At 32.6% G+C, this 25,059-nt stretch overlaps 3 protein-coding genes across 3 annotated transcripts; all 3 read left to right on the top strand.

Annotated features, from left to right (window-relative positions):
- The first annotated feature begins 5,033 nt into the window (after positions 1-5,033).
- Positions 5,034-10,859, top strand: LOC124943027 (F-box protein CPR1-like). The gene is made up of 2 exons (XM_047483595.1): positions 5,034-5,092; positions 9,752-10,859. The coding sequence occupies exons 1-2, from the start codon at positions 5,034-5,036 to the stop codon at positions 10,857-10,859; spliced, it is 1,167 nt and encodes a 388-aa protein (XP_047339551.1).
- Positions 10,860-14,598: 3,739 nt separating this feature from the next.
- LOC124943026 (uncharacterized protein PF3D7_1120000-like) lies at positions 14,599-19,394 on the top strand. The gene is made up of 6 exons (XM_047483594.1): positions 14,599-14,631; positions 15,905-16,075; positions 16,877-17,365; positions 17,851-18,189; positions 18,541-18,654; positions 18,735-19,394. The coding sequence occupies exons 1-6, from the start codon at positions 14,599-14,601 to the stop codon at positions 19,392-19,394; spliced, it is 1,806 nt and encodes a 601-aa protein (XP_047339550.1).
- A 3,740-nt stretch (positions 19,395-23,134) lies between these two features.
- On the top strand, positions 23,135-23,966 carry LOC124942590 (mitochondrial import inner membrane translocase subunit TIM22-1-like). The gene is made up of 3 exons (XM_047483121.1): positions 23,135-23,341; positions 23,498-23,688; positions 23,808-23,966. The coding sequence occupies exons 1-3, from the start codon at positions 23,173-23,175 to the stop codon at positions 23,907-23,909; spliced, it is 462 nt and encodes a 153-aa protein (XP_047339077.1). The 5' UTR covers positions 23,135-23,172; the 3' UTR covers positions 23,910-23,966.
- Positions 23,967-25,059: the final 1,093 nt, after the last annotated feature.

The raw sequence follows: 25,059 nt of genomic DNA, 5'->3' as shown, positions 1-25,059 counted from the left end.
TCTTGATTGAAACTGATAATAAGATTATTTGAAAATTTTATTTGTAAACGATGTTTGAAATATTTTAAAACTAAATTTGATGCATTTTTTTTTTTTGTCAAATTGAGTTTTTTTTAAAAAGGCTTAAAATTTTAATTCTTTATTTTGTAAAAAAGCACAGTTGATTTTTATCAATTGGTTTTGATTCTAAGACATGAAACAAAGATTTCAGTAAGCTTAGATTTTGAATTAGGACCTTTAATCATAAAAAAAAAAAAAACATTTTTGGTTAAAAATTTTCATTTCATAAATGGTGCATAATCTTGAATAATAATCATAAATGATGATCTTGAACTCAAATGATCTTAATTAGTTAAAATTAATGTGGTGCAACGTCCACCACGTATTGATTAAATATTATTAGAAAATCGTAACTATTAATTTCATTATTTGCTTATCTTTTATTTTAAATAAATTATGAGTGAAACGTTAAAATTCTCATGTTGATTAGTAAGATTTTTTAATTATTTTTTAGCCTATATATTAAGGTTTTATAATTCAATTCAAAATATCAAAACAATAATAACTATTATTCTCTCTTAAAGTCTCTTTCTAAAAATATTTTAACATTTAATAACATTTAGTCTTCCATTGCTAATTGCTGATGGGTATTGATCATGATCATGATCATGATGATCATATGAAGAACAGATTGAAGATTGATGATCTAAGTACATTGTCCAACCTGATTCACTCTCACTGTTGTGTTTTGAACTTGAAAGATTCATGTCCTAAAAGAGAAGAAAAATATTGAAAGTTTTATGTTTCAATTAGAACTTTGGAGAGTTATAAAAAACAACATGCAGAAATAAATAGTGATTTAGACTTGTATATATTTAATTTGTTGATGTTGGTAGGGATGAGGGGGAGTTTAATTTATAAATTATTTTATTTTTTATAAAACCGGGAGGGAAAGGCAACAAATGAGAGAGATCCCACTTAATATATATCAATAAATTATTTTTGTCCGTTACTATGATGTCTTTCTATTTCATTTATTTATTATTATTATTATTTATTGTAATATAATAATAATAATATAGATATATAGTGCTTTCATTTCATTGATGAATATTATCAATAATTGTCCGTTGTCTTTCTGTGTCCATGGGATTCCATGCCCCCGACTTCTTTCTTTATCGGGGAATTACTAGTAGTTTGTTTTAAGTCAATAGTATCTTACACTAAAAAAATTATAAGAACCCGCTAAAAACTAGGTTGAGTACAAACTAAAAACCGCAAAGGTTTGTTGATTTATGAGTTATTTTCGAAAATAAATTTATTTTTTAGAATATAAAAATGAGTTATTAGAGATGGCTAGAAAAATTATCGTGCGCGATTCACATAAATAAAAATATAAACAAAATAAATTTTAAATATATATATATATATATATAGATATAGATATAGATATAGATATAGATAAAGATAAAGATAAAGATAAAGATAAAGATAAAGATAAAGATAAACGGTTATAATTCAGAGCTTTTAAGTTCTACAAATCACAAAGTCTTCTACTAATTCACTAAATCTTTCTACCAATCTATCCAAATTCATGACATCAACAAATATCAACCATCTCATTCCAGAGTATAATTGCGAAGACTATGATTTCTGGTACGTAAAGATGAAGACTATCTTTCGATCTCTTAATCATTGGGATATTGTGGAGAATGGAGTGAATGAGCCAAAGGAATAAAATGACCTCAATAAAGCCGACCGGAAGGAACTAAAGAAGTCCCGACAAGCCGATGCAAACGCTCTTTTAATCCTTCAAAGAGTAGTCACTAAAACAATCTTTCCTAGAATCATGCGTGCCGATAAAGCCAAAGAGGCATGGGAGATCTTGCAGAGTGAATTTTAAGGAGATGTGAAAGTTAGAGCAATTAATCTTCAATCACTACTCAGAGAATTCGAAAATGCCAAAATGAAGGAGATAGAGACCCTAATGGAATTCTCGACCAAAATCTTTGATTTGGTCAACTAGATGAAATCTCATGGTGAAGATGTTACAAGCAAGAGAATTGTGCAAAAGATTCTCATATGCCTTCTAGAGAAATACGATCCCATCGTAGCCGTCAATGAAGAAATAAAGGATTTGTCAACACTCACAGTCCAAGAATTGATGTCGTCCTTAAAATCATTTGAGCAACGATTGTCTAGACACTCCGAAAAGCCAATAGAGAGTGCATTTCAGTCAAAACATAATACTAGCAACAATGAACGAGAAGATAACTCGAGTTCATACTAGTCAAAAGGTAGAAGATATTCAAGAGGACTAGATGAACGTAGCTCAAAAGACAAGGGAGAATACAACACATTAAATTGCAATAACTGCAATAAGCCAAACCACTTTGAGAAAGACTAATGATACAAAGGTCAATCAAGATGCAACAAATATTATCGATTTGGTCACCTCACCAAAGATTGCCGAAGCGGAAACTCTCATCAAGCATGTCGGGCTGGTGTAAATCAAACAGTCTCGGAGACACACAGAACATTCTATGTGTGTCACAGAGCTATTGACAAAAAGAGAAGAGAATGATTAATTACTAGACAACGGATGCATCAACCACATGACGTCGACCTCAAAAATCTTCTTTGAGTTAAACAAAAGCGTCAATGCCCATATTCAGATCGGGAATGGAGAGCAAACGAAGTCAACAGGGCTTGGAAGGATCTCCATCAAGACGAAGGAAAGTTCGAGTTATATTAACAATGTACTATGTGTGTCGAGTTTGAGCCAAAATTTACTCAGCCTCGGACAATTGGTGGAAATTGGTATAAGTTCTGCTTCGATAACAATGAGTGTATTATCTTTGATAGACAATATAAGTAAAATGTGTTCACCAAGATCAAAATGGTCAATTGAATCTTCGCTCTCAACATTAATTATGCAAACCTAAAAGAAGGTCAAGTTATTATCAGCCGAGATGGTTAGGTTGATGAAAATTCTTAGTTGAATTGGGAAGAAAACAAAGTTGAGAAAAATGACGTTTTAATCAACACTAACAATGATGAACATATTTCATCAGTGCCAAGTATACCAGATCTAAGGTTAGATCAACTCAATGAAGAAAGTTGTAACTCAACTAATTCGACTTCATCAAACTCCTCTTTCCCGAGTTCAACTCCAAAGAGGTACAAATCAATAAACAATATATATGCTACATGCAACTATTGTTTAATTGAGCCCGGAAATTTTGACGAATCAATCAAAGAAGAATCGTGTAGAAAAACAATGGATGACGAAATCCATGTGATCATGAAGAATCAGACATGGCATCTCGTTGACAAGCCACCCGACAAAAAAGTCATTTGTGAAAAATGGATCTACAAAGACAAACATCTTTTTATCTGACACAAGATAAAAGACAAAAAATTCAACTTGAGTTATGTCGATGAAGAACAGACATCTGACATTTTTCGCAAAAGTACTTCCAAGATAGCGGTTTTAACAACTCCGAGCTAAACTTGGAATCCGACAACACATTAAAGGGGAGGGTTAAAATTAATATGGTGTAACCTCCACCATATTGATTAAATATTATTAAAAAAATTTAACAATCAATTTCATTATTAACTTTTATAATTAAATTCAAAATATTAAAACAATAATAAAATATTATTCTCCCTCAAAGTCTCTAAACATAATATTACAATAGATCTTGTAAACGATATTGCAATGAAAAAATAAGGTTTAATGCTTTCAAGCAAAATGACTCAAACTGGAAAATTTTAGTTTTGGTGACCGTGGCTCGTGGCTCGTGGCTCGTGGCTCGTGGCTCGTGGCTCGTGGCTCGTGGCTCGTGGCTCGTGTCATGACCGAGGATTTTTAAGCGTAGCCTGGTCTTCGACCGAGAAACTAAACAGGATCATTCCACGCCGTGATCGGGAATCCATGGCCATGCGAGGAATCATACCACGTTGACTCTGAGGTGACACGTCCATTTGACTAGCTTATTGGCTAAGACAGTTGGCCTTAGGGTTAGTTTGTTTAAGTATTTCAACTTTTTAACTTTTTTATTTTAAAGGCTCTAAACTATTTTTTAAATTAAAAAATTGTCTTTGAAATACTTTTACAATATTTTCATAAAATAAAACTTTATTAAGAGATCGTTTGGATTTATTTTTAAATCTAACTTATTTAAATTAATATTTTTAAGTGTCTTCTTCAACCATTTTCGACATCAATATTAGATACAGACATTTATTTACTTTTTACAATTTTAAATGTCAATCATAAAATAATGTTCAGAATTGAAATAGATGTTTCTAAACAGCTAAAAAATTTGTAAAGTAGATACAAAGAACCTAAAATGAATAATCTTGTATACGGACAACTTTTTAGAATAACCAAACAAGAACTTAAAATGAATTATCTTGTATACGTTTTTATTAAAATATTTTATTAATTTAAAAATTCTCACTCTCAAAAATCAAAAGGATAATTTATTGCGGAAATTATTATTATAGATTCCAAAATCTTATTTAAATCTATTTTCTTTAAAATAAATATTTTAAATAAGTTTTAAATTAAATGAAATTCATTTTAAATGTTTTTTAATTTTTTTTCAAAAAATAATGAATTTTAATATGCCCATCATTTTGATAAAAAAAATCCCTCTAAAGCAAACAACAAAATTCCCAAAACTCAAATACTGAAATGTACCTAATTTTGTTCGGGAAATTTCACGAAAACCCTAAAATCAATCTTAAATGCGCTAATGACTAACGCATAAATTAAATTGCGATGGTGACCACTTAATTTATTTTGACGAAAATACTTCATCCGCGTAATGCGAAGAGGAGGACCGTCATGCGAAGGGAAAATGAGTGAAAAGTCCAAAATACCCTTAGACCTTGATCGGATTGTTTTTTTCAACTTAGAGGGAGAAAAAATTAATAATTGTTGATGATTTTGAGGAGACTCATTCTCTCTCTTCCCGCTCTTCTCCTCTTTCTCTCTAAACGGCGGCGATCGACGGACAACCATGGTGGCGATCTTCGACGGACACCACCATGAGTACGAGCACGAGCATTGTGGCAACTGGTACTCTTCTTCCTCAACCTGTTTGTTGTTTTTATTGTTTATTTAAATGTAATAGAAATAAGAACATAAATCGATCAAATCTCATTATATTAGAACGGGTTTTCGTTGTCAATCTGTATGATGTGTTCGTTTAGTGGTCCGTCGCGAGAAAGAACATGGAGTAGAGAGAGAAGAGAGAGAAAGGAAAATAACGAAATAAAAAAAATGAGTATTTATATAAAGAATTAGGGTCTTTCGCGTGACGATCCTCCCTTTCGCATTAAGCAAATTGGGTATTTTTATTAAAAAAAATTAAGTGTTCACCAGCGCAATTAAAATTATGCGCTGATCACCAACGAATTTAACCTTTTTTATGGTCATTTCGTCAAATTTCCATTTTGTTTTATAGATAAAAAAAATTAGGGTTTACACCCTATTAATATAATTATCCTTTCTCTATTTTTTTAATAGGAAACAAACTTTATAAAAAAAATACTTAATAGGAAACCAACTTTATAAAAATAAATGGTGTCATTAAATGTGTAAAAGATTGAATTTGGATAAGAGAATTTATATATAACTAGCATTTAGCCCGTGCATTTGCACGAGTAATAATATAAAAAACCGTGAAAAAAATTACGTATAACATTTTTAATTTTATTTTTAACCGTTTTAAGTATATGGGTGAGTCAACCCACAATCCGACCCAAGTATCTATTTACTCCACATCATTATATATTAATTAGTTAAAAAGTTAAACTTATAGTAATATTAAAACGTCTCGCGTTTATCAAATTTGGTGTTGAATTTAAAATATAAAGTCTTTGTAGCTTAATTGGTTAAAGAGTTGTACTTGTCTTGTTAGGTTGCAAGTTCGAAACATACTTCTAGCATTTTTAATTTTATTTTTAACCGTTTTAAATATAAAAACGGGTCAACCCACAATCCGACCCAAGTATCCAAATTAACCACAGCTCTCGACCCGGCAATCCGGACACTTTAAAAATTAAGCATCATTATATATATATAAATTAGTTAGTTAAAAAGTTGAACTTATATTAATATTAAAACGTACCGCGTTTATAAATTTGGTGTTGAATTTAAAATATAAAGTCTTTGTAGCCTAGTTGGTTAACAGGTTGTACTTGTTTTGTTATGTTGCAAGTTTGAAACATACCTCTAGCATTTTTAATTTTATTTTTAACCGTTTTAAATTTAAAAACGAGTCAACCCACAATCCGACCCAAGTATCCAAATTAACCACAGCTTTCACCCGACAATCCGGACACTTTAAAAATTAAGCATCATTTTATATATATATATATAGATTATGTTATTTTAAGAGATTTGCTACAAACGTGCTATTATATATTATATATATATATATATATAATTTAAAAATATATTAATATACTAATAATTTTAAAAAGTTATTTGTAATAATTCTATAATAGAAATTGAAAAAAAAAATTATTAAATATTTTTTTAATAATAATAAATTAAAAAAAGAGAAAATTATTAAATAATTTAAGGTAATACGACCAATCAAAAATTAAATAGAAAGAGAATTATTATGGTGGGAGTTGAAAATATTTCCCTCGCCTATCTATCGTTATTTTAATTATATATTATAAAAAAAAATAATTTTTTTTTATTATATATAAATATATTAACATTTTTTTATCTCTTTTTCTATGTTATACTAACATTTCTATTTTCTATATATTAGTTTATATTCTTATATATATTTAATTTTAAATAATTTATAATTATTATATTTATTTTAATTTTAACTATTGAACTAGTATATACTAGGGCTGAAAATGAGACGAGCTGCTCGTGAGCTGCTCGCGAGTAGCTCGGTCAAAGCTCGACTCGAGCTCGGTCAAATTCGAGCTTGAGCATGTTCGAGCTCGACTCGTTATATAATCGAGCCGAGTTCGAGTAGTTATATACTCGGCTCGAGTACTCGAGCGAGCTACTCGAATATATATAATTTATATTAATATATTTTATATTTAATTTATATTTTATATTATATATATATATATTTTTTAATTTATATTTTATATTTTATATTTTATATTTTATATTTTATATTTTATATTTTATATTTTATATTTTATATTTTATATTTTATATTTTATATTTTATATTTTATATTTTATATTTTATATTTTATATTTTATATTTTATATTTTATATTTTATATTTTATATTTTATATTTATAATATAAAAAATTGTAATACTTTAATTAAATATAAAATATGAGTATTAAAATATAAAATATAAATTTATACCATAAATGGCTAAATCCCTAACGGGCACCCTCCCTCTTCATTCTTCTCCAGTTCTCCTTCAAAGTTCAAAGTCCAAAATCCCTAACCCTAACCTTTCTCCTCCAAAATCCCTAACCTCTTCTCCTCCATAGTTCATTCGGACAGCCGCCAACAAAGAACTAGGTTTTCATCAAACGAGAAAGCAAACGTCACCAAGGAGCTCAATGCAAAGCACCAAAAGGTTTTCATCGTTTTCCCCTTTTTTATTTTCATTTCAATTTCTTCTTTATTCTCTTTCGATCTTGCATAGATTCGATATGTTATACTTCCGATCTGTCAACAAAGAACTAGATTCTCTTCAATTTAATATCTGCATTTAGGAATCTTGCTAATATGAATACTGTAATACTGCATTTAAGTCTGTACTCTGTAATACTTAAATATTGTACTAATTTAATATATTGTATGTTTGAATTTTAGATATTTTTAGTTAGAATGGTTATGTTTTAAGTTGAATGTTTTAATGTGTAATGTTGTGTGTTCTATTTGATTTTGATGGAATGTTTATGTTTTAGGTGAAATGAATAATTCTATATGTTTATTCATTTTGTTGTGATCTTTTGATATATTGAAAGTGTGAAACTATTTAGTTGATATGTTTTAATTTTGTATGTTTCGAGTCGAGTTCGAGCTCGAGCTCGAGCTATAAATCGAACTAATTGAGTCGAGCTCGAGCCGAGCTCTTGAGCTCGGTAAAATTTAAGCTAATTGAGTCGAGTTCGAGTCGAGCTCGAGTACTTGTTTTGAGTTCGAGCTCGAGCTTTAATTTTGATACTCGATCGAGCTCGAGCTCGAGCCGTTGAAATTTTTTCGAGCTTACTCGAGCTCGACTCGACTCGTTTTCAGCCCTAGTATATACTACTATTCTCAACCAATGGCTTGTTTGATGTTTCTAATCAATAATTTTATTAATTTAAATATCAAAATTACTCTTTGATTTTATCTTCTTTCTAAATTATTATCATCTCACCTAAATTCTATCCTCTAAACTCAAATTAGTCTTCAAATTTTTAAAATTATTTTTTTCATAATTTTTATCAAATTAGGAGAAAATTTAGGTAAAATCTAAAAAAAAATAAAAAAAAATCTAATACCGGTCCCGGTCCCGTTAAGGTGTTATACGGTTATATTAAATAAATATTGTTTTATTTAAAAAAATTAAAATTATCAACTATTTCATTCGATTATAATTTTTCAAGTATATTTCATTATTTTTATTTTGATATAATAAAAATTTAAATTATATAATAATAAATTAATAAATAAATATCTTTTAAATTTATGGACGTGCATAACTATTAAAATTTATCTAGATTTATCTATTATTAAAAAAATATTTATTTAATTTCTCACCTAATTAGAGTTATTTAAGGTGTTAAGTTTATTTCCATTATATATTTTCTCCTCTTTATCCTCTTTCATATATTTTATTATTATAATATTTATATAATATTATCAAAATTTTATATTTTAATCATATATTTATAAATTAGTTTAAATTTAAATTAATTTAAATTTAATATTATACAATATTTAATAAATTATTATAACTTATTTTACTTATTCAAATAAAAATAATCATAATTCAAATAAAAAATTGATACATTAATTATTAAATTTATTTTATTATAGTATTTATTAATTATTTTGTAATTATTATTTTTTAACTATTTTCTTATTGTAAAGTTATATATTATTAATGTAAATTTTGATTTCAAATATATATATATATATATATATATATTATATAATATGTATCTAACTTTAATTCAATTTTTAGATATATAATATAATTTTAAATATATATATATTTAGTTTGTTTTATATCGGATGTAACTAATTTTTTTTATATAAAAAAATTGTTTGTATTAAGAAATAAAATATATTATAAACTCATTTTGATAAAAAAAAAATGAAAAAGAGAAAAAAATAATAAATTAAATATAAATAATAAATTTATTATATTAATTAATTAGATAGGAGTAGGACACCTAAATATAAAAAATTAAATTAGGCCTAATATCTGTAACCCTAGTTACTCTTATTCTTTTTAATATAAATAGATTGGCGCCCCTTTAGTTTTTTAGACCTAATCCTTCTTCTTCTTTTTCAGTTCTCTTACAATATTACAATAGTAATAGTTCAGCCTCCAGGTAACTTTAATTATACATCAAACATTGTTTATACGAATTTATTCATCTTTTTCTTCTTAACTTGGCATAAATTCGAATTTACGAAACTAATAATAGAGGTTTGATGAAGATGCATGCATTCAGTTGAAAGCCTATGATACAAGTTAATTGTTCTTCTTTGATTTTCTTTTTGGCTTACATTGTGCAGTCTAAAGATGATGCAATTACCAAATGAGATTCTAGAGGAGATTTTTTGTCGGTTGTCAGTTAGGGATCTGATCCGTTTCAGATGTGTATCTAAATCATGGTTTGCCCTAATCAGTAGTCCGTATTTTGTCAAATTGCATATGGAACGATCGGATCAAACCAAGAGCAACCATAGTCTCTACCTTCCGAATGACATTCACTGTCGGGAGGTTTTTGATTTCCTAAAACCGGTGAAGGTTGATTATGTTCCATTGAAGTTTCGGAACTATGGACTTCAGCCTAGTGGTTCCTGTAATGGCTTGCTTTGCATGTCAAAGATGAATGACATTGACAATGTTTTTTTATGGAATCCATCAACAAAAAAGTATATAAAACTGCCTTATGAACCTGTTGATCTACCCTATAGAATTGACTTATTTATTTGGACGTGTGATTATCGAATTGTTTATGATAGCACTAATGAAGATTACAAGGTGGTGAGATTTGGGGTGCTCCAACTTGGACGACGCGCCATCGACGTCATCGACTATGAGGTTAAGGTTTATAGTTTGAGATTAAATTTGTGGCATAGACTAGAGAAGTTTGATCACTATCCGAATTGGAAGAGCATTGGAGATTCCATAGCTGGTGGAGCTCTACACTGGATCTCGAAATGGAAAAAAGTGATTGTTGCCTTTGATATTGTGACAGAGAGATACAGAATACTTCCACACCCAGAGTATCACGGTTCTTATGATGATTTATATTTGAATAATTTAGGAGGATGTCTCTCCTTAAGTTGTCATTACAAATCATCGAATGTGGATGTGTTTTTGCTGAAAGAATATGGCGGGAAGAATGAACATTGGTCGAAATTAATTACATTGTCACAAACAATTTCTTTTGAGATTTATTACCCCGTGAAACCTATTGCTTATTCATATAGTGATAAACAAGTAGTGATTGCTTTGGGTGATTCGAGGCTTATTTTGTATAATTTAGAGCAGAAGTCGGTTGAGGAAACTATGATTCATGGTGTGGTAGGAAGATCATTACTGGAGCTACACATTTGCATTGAAAGTCTCGTCTCTGTCGATGTTCCTATATGTAACCATCCTCGAGATGCTTAAATGTCAAATTTAATTTACAAATTTGAAATTGGTTCTCATTTTAATCTTCATATTTTTGTTAATTAAAGGGTTCATGCAGCTGGTGTTGACGATTTTATTGATCTAAAGAGGATGTTTCAAAAATTTGCATTTTTTTCTTCTTTTTATTGAAGATTTTCAAATACTTCTTATTTTCTTACTTTAGATCTTGTAATTTTTTTCTTCTTTTTATTGGAAACTTTTAAATACTTCTTCTAGTACTTATTTTTTTCTAAGCCCACTAAATGATTTTGATTTGTGACTCCCATAACTTTAGTAAATTTAATTTATGGTTACATTCAATGTCAATTGTATTTTTAAATCATATCTATTATATATGGATTATATATATGATGTTAGTTGGAGTCAGCTCTCCTAGGGTTGTGAACCTAGGGTTGTCTCTTAGGTTTGGTAAGTAAGAGTTGAAAATTATAAAATTATTTGGTTTGTGATTTAAATAAAATAATTAGTTTTTTTTTTTAAAAAAATCTATTAAAATATTATATAATATTTAAAATTTAAATTTAAATAATTTATAACAAGATTAAATATTTCCTTAAGAAATGGGTAATTTATAAATATTTTATTTTATTATTCAAATTAGTTTTTTTTAATAATCTATTAGAATATTATATAATGTTTAAAATTTAAATAAAATATTTCCTTAAGAAATGGGTAAATTATAAATATTTTATTTTATTTCCTTAAGATTCAAACACAATTATGAGCCTTCCTTAATTAAGTTATATGATCCATACCCAAAAGAAATGGGAGTGATTCCCATTTAATTTAAATCAAAACGCCCGCCTCATCGTATTATTTATTTATTTTTTATCATGAAATTCATTTATTTATTAACTTATCACTTATTTTATATATTAAATTTTACTATTCTGAAATTAATTAGGTTCAGGAGTGGACCACGTCTCCAAAACTAAATAACATATAATAATAAATTAAATTATTTAAATTCAAAATATTTGCTAACTTATTATTTATTTGATATATTTTAATTTTTTAGTCAGAAATTAATTATTTTTGAAGTCCGATCATTACACCAATATATCTTCAAATAATAATTATTTATTTAATAATTTATGCAATAAACTTGTATATGAATTTTATATAATAATAGGCTTGAGATTTAATAAAAATATATAAACTATAAAATTAGTGAGCTAAAAAAAATAGTATCTACTAAGTCTAATAAAGTTGTAAAGAATGAAGAAAACAATCAAATATTTTCATTAGCATATTCATATTCTTAATTAGTTTTTTAGCCTTTTATTCCAAACAAGTTATGCCTCCAATATTTACTAAACAAGAAGAGTATAACCACTCAAATTTGAATTGTTTCCAAACCAATACAATCTAAAATGCAATTTCATTTTTTTTTAATTGTTAGTTTTAATTGTTTTAATATATTAATAATTACAAATATATGTTTTTTTCTTCTTTGATTGAGATCATTCTCCTCCCGTTTAAAATTATATCGTCATATTATATAATCCATATTTTAAAAGTGTAACCAAAAGACTAAAATAATTAAATCCCTTATTGTTAATATATATACAACTATTAAATAATAAGAATAGTATATATTTCTTTTACTTTCTATCCAAATGATTAAACAATAAAGAGACTAGTAAATAATTTGTCATGTTAATTAAAAACTTCTATATTTATTTATATATATATATATATATTCATTTTGTATTTGTTAGTTCGCTCAAATAAAACTTTTATTTTGATTAGGGTTCTCGATCAATAAAATATCGAAAGTTAGTTTAAATCACTTGGGATCCTTTACTCCCAATTTATCCGTGCTTCCCTGTTCATTCTCACAGAGGAGGCAAAATAGTAAAAATATATTTATTTATTTTTTAAATGGTTTCCCTTCATGTGAGAATGAATTGGGGAACAAAAACAAGGATCTTCCGTTTAAATGGTAAAGAATACTAGCAATTTTGAAAGAAATTTGAATAATGAATAATATATATATATATATATATTCTTATTATTAAGTTGTATGTTTCTTTACATCTCATTAAATTTATTTTAACTTTTTTATTGTTTTTTACTTGTCCGCTGAGACTATAACACAATCACATGAACACATATTTAGGGTTCACTATTGATTTTCACCATTTGTTTATCATTCATTATTAATCTTGTTGAAGGCTATATAAGACAATCACTTATGGGCATACTTTTGAAACCTAGCCCGTCGGTCGGACCGACAAACCCGGTGAATCGGTCGTCAAACTAAGCTGGATGGATGAAAAATCGGAAATGCAATCAACACAGTTAAACCCGATTAACTGGTGAGTTGGATCAGAAATTCGGCAGTTCGGGTTAATCCAGTGGGTCTATCCTATTTTTTTTAAAAATATTTTTTTCTTTCTCACTTATCACTCTCTCAGTTCCCCATCTTCGTTTTTTTGTTCTCATTGGGTTTACCTATTTCTAGTTACATGTAGGTAGATTATCAATTTCTAGTTCTAGACATTGAGAATGACAAAATCTTTCATTTATCTCAAGCTTCACTTTCTACCTGAACATTCTATTTTTACCGGACTAAAAACGATTTAAGGTGACATTGTAAGTCATAAATTAAACCTAGTTTCATTTCTAAATAAAATTATAATTATCCACTAGTACTGGACTATTATTGTATAAACAATTTGATGGATTTTTATTATTTTATTATTATATAAAACTAACTGTTGAACTAGTTGACCTACCGATTAAACTAATAATCTAGTGACTTAGTTCCTTCACCGGGTTGATTACTGTAAGAATCGTATAACTTCTTTTTTTATATATATATATATATATATATATATATTTGTTTAGAATATTGATATTTAAAAGAATGGTAATACAATCATTTTTCTTATTACATTTCTTCCCTTAGAAAAAAATAAACTTTAAAAAAGTTTAGGTTTGACTCTCATCTTTTTAGCATGAGAGGGTGTTTTTTTTTTACTCAGTTTTGAGTTGATGTTGCGTTTTGTTCGGTCTGGCATCCTATTTAGTCGAATCTATTTTTTCGTTTCGGATTTTTTAGTCCAAATAATACTCTCAATCATTAGGGGTTGTTTGTTGCTCATACCCTCCGATTGTATTGATGATATTTTCTCGAGTTTGTGTTCATCCGCTTCTTAGCATCAAATGAAACGAAATAATCGGATCTATAGTTATTTTTCATTTTTTAATAAAAATTATTCGATTTGATATTTCATATGGAGGACCTCTTACAGGTATTTTCCATGATTTGTATGAATTTCTTACTATTTCGACCATATATATGCAAATGATTCATTTTCATTTAACAAAACATTTTTTGGTGTTGCTTAGCAATCTTTGGTAGAGATTTTTCCGACACTGTTTCATTGCTTCGTTCGGTTTATTCTACTACAACAATATCGTTCAAGAACTCAAATGAGTTCGTCTTTGGAAGAATTTTTAACAAATCGCATAATCGTTGATCATTTCTAATAAGAGTTTTATTTTTGTAAATTGTTTATTCAATTTAATATCTACATAATCAATTATTAATTTTGATTTTGATGGTAATTTATATGTGCACTTATTTATTGGTTTAGAATATTGATATTTAAGTGAAGGGTAAAATACTTTTTTATTTTTATTTCCATAGGAGGATTCTCACAGTCAAACACAATTACAATTACAAGCCCTCCTTGGGAAATTGGACTAAATGACCCTACAAATAAGGCTATTTGCATCCGTGGTAATGTTTACTAATTTTTGATCTGATGACCACTTATTTTTTTTTTGACGATTTTACCCTTTTCGCGTTACGCGAAGGGACTCCGCGTTTCGCGAAGTGAAACGGTATTGATATATATACTCAAATTTTTTCATTTCTCTCATTTTCTTTCTCTCTCCTCCTTTCTTTCCTCCGGATTTTGTCGCCGGCGGCGTAAACTCCGGCGACGTCGACTATTATGAATGAAATCTACAAGATAAGAAACCTAATCCCCGAATCTATGTTTATATAACAGATTTATGTTCTTATTTGTAATTCTTAATGAAACCCTAACCCTAAATATGTTCTTTTTGGTGATATTTGTTCATATTGAATCATATTTGTTCATATTGGGTTATATTTGTTCATATATGTTCATATTTGTTCATATATTGGTTTATTAGTTCATATTGGTTCATCTTATTGATTGTTCTTTTGGCTGTGATGATATTTGCAGATGATATCGTTTCTGCTAGTTACTTAACGAAGCGTTAAGTACTTAACGAAGCGTTATGTACTTAGCGAAGCGTTAAGTACTTAACGCTTCGTTAAGTACTTAACGCTTCGTTAAGTACTTAACGCTTCGTTAAGTACTTAACGCTTCGTTAAGTACTTAACGCTTCGGCACGCGCGCGTAGGAAGACGAAGAGGCGCGCGTATATGCACGCGCCATACCATATATTTTAAAAAATAAAACATTTGGACATTCATTTCTTTCCCTCTTCTATCCTCTCGATTCCTCTCTCTCTACAACCGTCTCACTGAAGAACACATTGACAAGGCCGATCTTCCCGTCCCCCTCGTGTCCTCCCTCTCTATCATTTATTCCCCATAAATCTCAGGTTAGTTTTATTTTGGTTGTTGCATGTCTTTTTTTGGTTATGGGTTTTCATTTTTGCATGTTTAGTTTTAGGGTTTTGGCTGTTTCAGTTTATTTGGTTAGGTTTAGCGTTTAATGTTTGTTTCTGGTTATTGATTATTGCATTATATTTGCATGTTTGTTTCTGGTTGTTGGTTATTGTTTCTGGTTTAGGGCTAAGTACTTAAAGCTTCGTTAAGTACTTAAAGCTTCGTTAAGTACTTAACGCTTCGCTAAGTACTTAACGCTTCGCTAAGTACTTAACGCTTCGCTAAGTACTTAACGCTTCGTTAAGTACTTAACGCTTCGTTAAGTACTTAACGCTTCGTTAAGTACTTAACGTTTGATGTGGTCTATGTATATGATCTTACATTTTTGTTGTTGTTCCTTTTGTAGATTGCAGAAACCACCGTTCCTGATTTCCCTGGACGGATTTCTTGGAAAAGCGCCCTCTGCCTTAAGAAGATTGTAACGAAGTTTGAGGAAATGGATCTTGTGGAGAAGGTGTACAATACCCAATTCCGATATATAGTCTTTGCGCCAGTGTTGCAGTTCTCAGGAACTATTGTACATCACATGTTGCTTAGGAGGGTAACCTCAACCTCCAAGGAGATTACTTTCAATATCAATGGGCAAGAACTTGTGTTTGGTATGAAAGAGTACGCCTTGGTGACGGGCCTAAACTTCGGAAGGTTTCCTGAGGTGAACGAAGAAGAATGCCGAGGTTGTCCACCTCTGTTGGTAAAATATTTTAAAGGGAAGTCGAGTGTAGTAATGCAAGACTTGGAGACTGCTTTTTTGAGATGTAGAGATAAGGAAGATGCCTGGAAGATGGGGCTGGTATGCTTGATTTGCCTGTACCTATTTTCATTTGACCCAAGGAGGGTGGTATTTGCCAAAATCCTCCACATGGTCGAAGACGAGGAAAGTTTCCTCCGATTTCCTTGGGGGAAAGTGACCTTTAGAGCCACCCTCAAGGGTTTGAACAAGAACATGAGACATCTCAGTCACACATATTATAAGAAGAAGAAGAAGAGTACTACTGATCCTTATGCTCCTTTTGCTTATAACATTTATGGGTTTGCACTGGCATTTCAAGTGTGGACATATGAGGTCATCAAAGGTTTTGTTCCTAAATTTGCTAGAAAGAATGAGCTTAATGATCCTCTACGCCCAAGGTTGTTAGTCTATCATTCCAACAGGAAGAACACCTTGATCGAGATAAAGACTGTCCTGGAGACAACGGATCTGACTGAGATGGAAGAGTCCTCCATGGAGAAGAGGTTATACAGTGGTGAGGACTTTGAACAAATAGATGAGTCAACTGATGAATTTTTTGAGGGATTTACAGAAGGGAAGTTAGTGAAGGAGGATTATGATGATGAAGAGGAGGGAAGTGAACCTGAGGATGAACATGAAGAACCTACTTCCAAACCAAACACCCGGAAGAGAAAGGCTGCGCTTAATCTCAAAGAAGCAGTAAACCTGAAGAGGAAGCTTGCTTATGAATCTAGTCCTGCCAACATTCCTAGCCCCCCATCCGCTACTACTCCTGGATTACCTCCAACATCTTCTGTTGGATGTAAATGTGAAGAGCTGAAAGAGGAGGTAAAAGCGCTGAAGGAGGAGCTCATCAAAGAGGTGAAGGAGGAGCTCAAAGAGATGAAAACAGCTTACGAAGAAACTCAAACAAATCACAAGGCTTATATGAAAAAGTTGGTTGTTAGTATGTGCGAACAGTTATTAGCCAAATCCAACCAAAGGATGGCCACTTTAATTGTGAAATTAGATAGTATGGAGGAGGAGAGGAAGAAGAAGAAGAAGAAGAGCAAATTGGAAAAGAAGGCCAAGACTGAGGTAAGAAGAAGATACTTATCGCTTCGTTAAGTACTTATCGCTGCGTTAAGTACTTAACGCTTCGTTAAGTACTTATCGCTTCGTTAAGTACTTAACGCTTCGCTAAGTACTTAACGAAGCGTTATGTACTTAACGAAGCGTTATGTACTTAACGCTTCGCTAAGTACTTAACGCTTCGTTAAGTACTTAACGCTTCGTTAAGTACTTATCTTTTGTTGTTCTTAACTGACCACACTGTTGTTTTATTTTTGCAGGAAGGGAATGTGGAGGAGATGAAGACGAATGACATGGAAATGAAAGATGGGAAGGTGGAGGAGGAGAGTGAGAAGGTGGAGGATATGATGACGAATGAGATGGAGATGAAGGATGGGAAGCTGGAGGAGGAGAGTGAGAAGGTGGAGGATAAAACTGAGGTAAGTTTTGATTAGCGAAGTCTAATGTTTCGGGAAGTAAACGTTAACCACACTGTTATTCTATTTTTGCAGGATAGGAAGGCGGAGGATAGTGTGATGAAGGTGGACGAGACTGAGAATAGTAATGAGAAGGTGGATGGTGGGGAGATTGAGAAGGTTGAGAAGGTGGAGAAAGTTGAGATTCAGACTGATGTAAAGGTGGATGGTGGTGAGACTGAGAATGATGTGAAGGTGGATGGTGGTGAGACTGAGAATGATGTAAAGGTGGATGGTGGGGAGATTGAGAAGGTTGAGAAGGTGGAGAAGGTTGAGATTCAGACTGATGTAAAGGTGGATGGTGGGGAGATGTTGCTCTACGATATGATGCAAGAAATAATTGACAAAAAGAAGGATAAGGTCAAGGTTGAGAAGGTTGAGAAGACAGCCAAGGTTGAGAAGAAAGCCAAGGTTGGGAAGGTTAAACTCAAGGTTGGGAAGGTTGAGAAGACAGTCAAGGTTGAGAAGGATGCCACGGATGGGAAGGATGAGAACGATGGGAAGGATGGGAAGGATTCGAGGGATGGGAATGATGAGAACGATGATGATGATTTCCAATTATACAACACTCCACCTAAAGGAGTAGTTCCCAAAAAAAGAGTGAGGAAGCAGAAGAAAGATGAAGACTACACCAACCCTTCTTTGTCAAAACAGCCAAAGACGAATGATCCATTAACTATCAATCCCCTTCAAAAATTTGATGATGAGTTGTTGGTTCAATTACAGAATTGGTTGAAAGATGAAGCTACCAATGATGAGACAAAGACTGTGTTTACTTGCGAAGCACGAAAGAAGTTGTTTGTTAGAGTTCTAACAAAGTCCACATGGCTTAAAGATTCTGTAAGTCTTGCATTTCATATTAAATCTTTAAGTTATGAATAAGGTTTTTGATATATGCTGCCTTTTCCCCCATTTTGTAGGAAATCGACGCAGTCTGCCACTTGTTGCGCAAAAGGATTGAGCAATATCCCAAGACATATAAACATTGCAAAGTATCAATAGGGGATTGCTTATTAGCAGATATGATGAGGCGAGAGTACCCGAACTATAAAAAAGATCCTGACAAATTTCCAATATCAGACGTATTTTCTCAGTACTTCTGGGGAGCGCCTCATAGACATATGCCAGAATGGCCAGTAGTAGACGATATTTACGTGCCTTTGAACATTGGCAACAAGCATTGGGTACTGTGCGTCGTTCGTGTACAAGATAATCACATTGACGTTTATGACTGCGACTCGAGTATTTATAGGAATCTCGATCCATACATGAGACCTTTGTGTGAGATGTTCCCACGAATATATGCAATGGGAGCCAGTGATGCTGAGCTAAAACGGTATCCTAATTTCAATTTCCAGAAACTGACATATAAAAGGTTGCCACACCCAGCCAAAAATGCAGTCGCCAAATATGGGGAAGTACCTAGAGCAGATGAAAGTGGGGATTGTGGTGTATTTATGCTTATGCACATGGAATACTTGACTGCTGGTTTAGGTGTGGAGAATGTGACTTCCAATGAAATGGAGTTTTTTCGACAAAAGATGGCGGTCCGGTTATTTCATCAAATTACAGAGCCTTAGTTTGTATTGTAATCGTTTATTGATTTTTGGATAGAACTTGACTTGTGCTTATGTATTCTGAACTTGTATTACTTTTTGGGTAGAACTTCAACTTAAGTTACATTTAATGTTAAAATATTTGAACTTAAGTTATTTTTTAATGTAGTCTGGTTGGTTGGTATTATGATATTTACATACCAAAGAATTGAACATATAAATCAATGTATGAACATATAAATCAATGTATCAAGTAACTAACTTAAACTCACTGAAACCAAGTTTTACTTAACGAAGCACTTAACGAAGCGTTAAGTACTTAGCGAAGCGTTAAGTACTTAGCGAAGCGTTAAGTACTTAGCGAAGCGTTAAGCACTTAACGAAGCGTTAAGCACTTAACGAAGCGTTAAGCACTTAACGAAGCGTTAAGTACTTAACGAAGCGATAAGTACTCCTTCAGTACACAGATAAACTAGATACAACATACAGATTACAACTTATCCGATTACAACTTATCCGATTACAACTTATCCGAGTACAACTTATCCGAGTACAACTTATCCGAGTACAACTTATCCGAGTACATAATACAACTTATACAAAACACTTATACAACTTATCCCAATCAATCTAAAGGCTCATATTGTTGAGATGATGGCTCGTGCTGTTGAGAAGAAGAGTCATGATGCTTAGATGATGATGCTTTTGCAGTAGATGGAGCAGGCATGACTGCTTTGCATGTGGCCCTATTATGTCCTAGTCCACCACATGAGCTGCATCGTCTCGGAGCCTTACGTACCTCACCTTGAGATGACCTACGCTTTGTTTGTGGGCGCCCTTTCTTAACCTTGACAGGTGGTTTTAGACATACGCGTTCCTTGATCATTTCGGGAATATCCCAATCGTCTTCATCACCAGCAGGGTAACATGTCTCCGCATATGCATTCATCCAAGATTCAGTTGTGTAATATCTGTAAGAATGGAAAATAAAACAATTAAACAATTGGTTAAATAGATTGAACATGTGAGCTGAATAATACCTTGAACAAAAGTCATAACAAACCAAATTGCGGTGACGGGCAGCAGCCATTGCATGAGTACAAGGAAGACCAGAAACTTCAAATACCCTACAAGTGCAGTTCATGTCTTTCAAATTGACTTTAAAATGAGACTCATTGTCATGCACATAAAACTCGAATCGGTTAAGCGATGATACTGTATAGAATCTAGCCTTCTCGAATCCCTCACGTAACCACTTTTCATATGTTGGAGATAACACTTCTCGGTGGTTGGACGCTCTTTCTCTTCTCTCATTAAACCAACCTTGTATTGTCAATCTTAAATACTCGGCCATTGAGGAAATGGGGTACTTTCTGGCTTCCCTGCTCTGACTATTAAAACTCTCAGCATAATTGCTTGTCAGTTGATTGTATCGCTTACCGGGGAAAAATGCTCTACTCCATCTTTGAAATCCAATTTCTTCCAAATAGGCAGCAATCCTATTATCTTTAACCCTTATCTTGTCAAAAAAAACGATTGAATTCGTGGACGGTGTACGCACGAGAAGCCATATCAAACTCCATATGACAATTATCAGTTTTGAATTTCGCGTTGATATTCATCTTTATGTGATATGTGCACGCACCGTGGTATGCTTCTGGAAAAACAGCACATAAGGCATTGGCGATGCTTGGGTGTCTATCGGATACAAAGACGAGATCATCAACTAATCCAATTGCTTCTCTCAATTTTTGCATAAAATAAGTCCAAGAGTTATTATTCTCTGAATCAACAACTCCGAATGCGACAGGATATAATTGTTCATTAGCATCTAATGCAATAGCCACCAATAGTTGACCTCCCACCTTGTGCTTAAGAAAACTGGCATCAACACACAATACGGGACGACAAAATGCTTTGAAACCCCTAATAGAGAGGCCTAGGGACATGAACATATACTTGAAGTGCCCGACCTCGTCTGTTTGGATGTCTGTTATGGTACCAGGATTATGCTTCTCCAACATGTATAAGTATGAGGGTAATTTTTCATATGAATCCTCAACCGTTCCTCGCACCGCCACTAATGCCATTTCCCTAGCCCTCCAAGCCTTATTATAAGTCAAATTTACCCCATAAGTTGCCTGCATGTCTTCAATTATTTTCTTAGGCAAGTGATTATGGTGATGGTCCATATACTTACTCTTCACGCATTGCCCAATAACCCATGCTGGTGTTTGCATTTTCTTCTCTGGCCTAGATAGAACTGAGCATGAGTGTTGTTGGTCGAATTTCCGGATCTCAAACATCTCAGATAATTTACCTTTCACGGCACGCAATCTCCACTTGCATTTCTCATCCAAACATTTCACATACCAAAGATGTTTTCTTGACTTCTCCACCTTGAATTCAAAATGATTAGCCATCGCATATTTATATAGCATCAGTTGTAGTTCTTTTTTATTTTCAAACAAGGCACCGACTTCCAATACAGTTTCAGTAGTTAACGCCAACGCAAATGAGGGGTCTGTCGGTGATATGTCTGTCGGTGATATGTCTGTCGGTGATATGTCTGTCGGTGATATATCTGTCGATGGTGTACCAAATGATGATCTTCTTGCACTACATGGTGTACCCAATGATGATCTTCTTGCACTAGTAGGTGTACCCGTTGATGCTCTTCTCGCACTATGTGGTGTAGGTATCGATGCATGCAAGTCCTGAGTAAGTGGGATGTGAGGCAAAGAGTTATCTCCGGCTTCATTACTTTCAACAAAGACCTCCGAGGGTAAAGCTTCTGGTACAATTTTCTGAGTAAATTGTGGGAGAATACTTTCTTGAGTTGGGTAGGTAAGTAGTGGTATCTTTTCTTTAGTAAATTGTGACTTCTCTACTACAGACACACACAATGGTGACACGGTTCTACCCAAAATCAAGCGTGATAAATATATGTTCAGATCCTCATCATCTTCAATAAAAACGGGTTTAGGATTTGTGATATTCGGAATATCATACTTCACTTGCAGCACTAAATCATAGGTAGATTTCTGCACTTGAAGTCTTTCATGGAGTTTATCAATTAATTCAGCATAACGAGTACTTTGGGGTAAATCCAATGTTTTGATTGAAGAGGCATCAAAAAACCATATTCCATTAGCATCAACTTTCCACTCTCCATTATAGAAAACGAAAACTTCGGCTGCAAGAAAAATGGGAAACGGGATAATTAATACTGTGAAATGGAAACCCTTCGCGAAACGGGAAGTACTTAGCGAAACGGGAAGTACTTAGCGAAACGGGAAGTACTTAGCGAAACGAGAAGTACTTAGCGAAACGTGAAGTATCATCAGATGAAACCCTAAACAACGCAGTGATTCGAAAATGCATAAATGAACAACAATAAACTTGATATACATAAACTTACCAATTGCTACAATGCTTGTGCTCGTCGTGGAGCTCATTGAGTGCCGCCGTTGAACTCCGTCGCCGGCGAGATTAGAGAGAAGGAGGAGAAAAGCGGAAGGGAAGAGAGAGAAGAAGAAGAAAAGAAATGAAAAAAAGATGGCCGGATTTTGTTATATAGTAAGGGTATTCTGGACTTTTCACAGCGTCTCACTTCGCGAAACGCGAAGTCCCTTCGCGTCACGCGAAAAGGGTAATTTCGTCCAAAAAAAATTAAGTGGTCACCAGATCAATTTCAATTATCTGGTGACCACGGAGGCAATTTGCCTTATTTGTAGGGTCATTTAGTCCAATTTCCCCCCTCCTTAGTATAGCCGACGGCGGCCACAGTTTCGGCGCAGCCATGAGTTCCGATCAAGACAAAGAATTTAACAATATTCCTTCTTCGAGCTCCGATGGAGACCAGATTCCTGCCCAGATTCAGCCTCTCCGACTTCCCACGCCGGAAGAGGTGCAAGGACAGGACGTTTGGAACAATTGCGCCGTTCGTAGCGTCTTTAGCGGAGTCATGGGTTAGAACTTACAACCCTTTCCCTCTTTTACTATGAATGTGTGATTATTATACGCTATATAACAATGGGTTATTTTCCTGACTTGGGTTTTTCATTAATTGAACACTGAAATCTGCTTTATGATTAGGTTTGAAACCTCTTTTATCTATTGTTCAGGAGGAGGATTGGGGTTGTTCATGGGTTTATTTTTGGGATCATTGGACACTCCTTTGGTGCAAGAAGAATTGACTACCAGACAACAGATAGTTAACCAGGCAAAAAATATGGGAAGAAGGAGTTTGAGTTCTTGTAAGGCTTTTGCTGTAATGGGTTTTGTGTTCTCTGCTGCTGAATGTGTTGTTGAAAAGGTAAAGATTATATCAAATTGATCAATGCTAATTTGTTTATGTTCATCTCTTTTGGGAAGATAGTCCCTTTGTTTGTTTGTTTTTTTTCAAGTTAACTCTATGCAAATTGTTCATTGAAGGCCCGGGCTAAACATGACATTACAAACACAGTGGCTGCTGGTTGTGTAACTGGAGGTGCAATGTCAGCTAGAGGTAATTTTTCTCATATGCAGATTGCGTAGTGTTATTGTTTGATAGATTACAATCACATAGTGTTTTTATAGGGGATACAAAAGATAGTTCTAGAACACATGGAGTTTTATCAAGAGTTACATTTAGTCTTTGTCATTTTCCAAACCCATTAAGTCATTATGCCATCTTCTTCTTCCAATGATATCAAGTTATTTATTTCCTATAAAACATTCATCATCATCATCATCATCAAAATAATGGAATCTTTTGCTGATACAAATGCTTGGTGTTTGTTAATTTGAAAAGCTTATGAAGTGGAAACTTTTAGATATTTAATGTGTCATGAGTTGATTATTTCCTCCTTTTGTCTATCCACAACCCTAAGATACTGAAATGTATGGAAGTGTGTTATTGTTCTTTTTAGAAAAGGTTCTAAAATATGGTCCATCATTTGGACTTTATTTCTAATAATTGGTTCCTTAACTAATCTTATGAACCTGATTTCATACTATCAAGTCACCGGTGACTGCTGCAAGTATAAAGTATAACCACCCTAAGCCCCTCTCCAAAAAAAAATTTATGGAAAAATTGCATTGGTAAAAGTAAGAAATATTTAACTAAGACCAAAAGGTCTCAAGTATAATGACCGGCACGAGAAATCGTGAATTTTGAGTATAATATTGATGTTGAATAAAATGTACCGAATGGTCATTTTGAAGCTTGTTTATGGGTCAAACCGTTGTTTTTCATAACTTTTTCATAACGACTCGATTTTCGGAACTCGTGACACGTTCATATATTGCGTACCCCTTGAATTATTATTTTATTTTTTTAGGGGTTTAAGAGTCGTTTGCAAAAGAAGGCCCAGTTTTTCAGTGATTCTTCTGTTTAGCAGTTGGAGAGGAGAGGAGAGGAGAGGAGAGGAGAGGAGGGGTTTATTTGGGGAATCTCGTTCGTTCGTTCCGAGTGGAAGAAGGATCCAGCAACTCCGGAGTTCCGTCGAGTTTCAGTGGAGAAGGACAAAATCACGAGCTGAGTTCCTCCTCTTGTTGAGAACGAAGAAGACTTGTTCGACCAAATCAAGAACAGTCAAAGCTGATTCCGACTCGAAGACTGTCATTCCGCCGCCGGCGAGTTTTGATTCATTCTCTTATCCTACGTACACAGTTCAGGTAATCAATCAATCAATCAATCAATCAT

The sequence above is a fragment of the Impatiens glandulifera genome, chromosome 6, assembly GCF_907164915.1.
Source record: "Impatiens glandulifera chromosome 6, dImpGla2.1, whole genome shotgun sequence".
Classification (NCBI taxonomy): domain Eukaryota; kingdom Viridiplantae; phylum Streptophyta; class Magnoliopsida; order Ericales; family Balsaminaceae; genus Impatiens; species Impatiens glandulifera.
This window is presented reverse-complemented; position numbering and strand designations above follow the sequence as displayed.

Bases quoted from the DNA above. Each gene is read 5' to 3' on its own strand.
- LOC124943027 (XM_047483595.1), top strand. From the start codon at position 5,034: ATGGTGGCGATCTTCGACGGACACCACCATGAGTACGAGCACGAGCAT. The intron at 5,093-9,751 runs GTACTCTTCTTC...TACATTGTGCAG, and splicing joins CACGAGCATTGTGGCAACTG to TCTAAAGATGATGCAATTAC.
- LOC124943026 (XM_047483594.1), top strand. From the start codon at position 14,599: ATGACCCTACAAATAAGGCTATTTGCATCCGTG. The intron at 14,632-15,904 runs GTAATGTTTACT...TTCCTTTTGTAG, and splicing joins TAAGGCTATTTGCATCCGTG to ATTGCAGAAACCACCGTTCC. The intron at 18,190-18,540 runs GTTGAGAAGACA...GTTCAATTACAG, and splicing joins ATAAGGTCAAGGTTGAGAAG to AATTGGTTGAAAGATGAAGC.
- LOC124942590 (XM_047483121.1), top strand. From the start codon at position 23,173: ATGAGTTCCGATCAAGACAAAGAATTTAACAATATTCCTTCTTCGAGC. The intron at 23,342-23,497 runs GTTAGAACTTAC...TCTATTGTTCAG, and splicing joins CGTCTTTAGCGGAGTCATGG to GAGGAGGATTGGGGTTGTTC. The intron at 23,689-23,807 runs GTAAAGATTATA...TGTTCATTGAAG, and splicing joins CTGAATGTGTTGTTGAAAAG to GCCCGGGCTAAACATGACAT.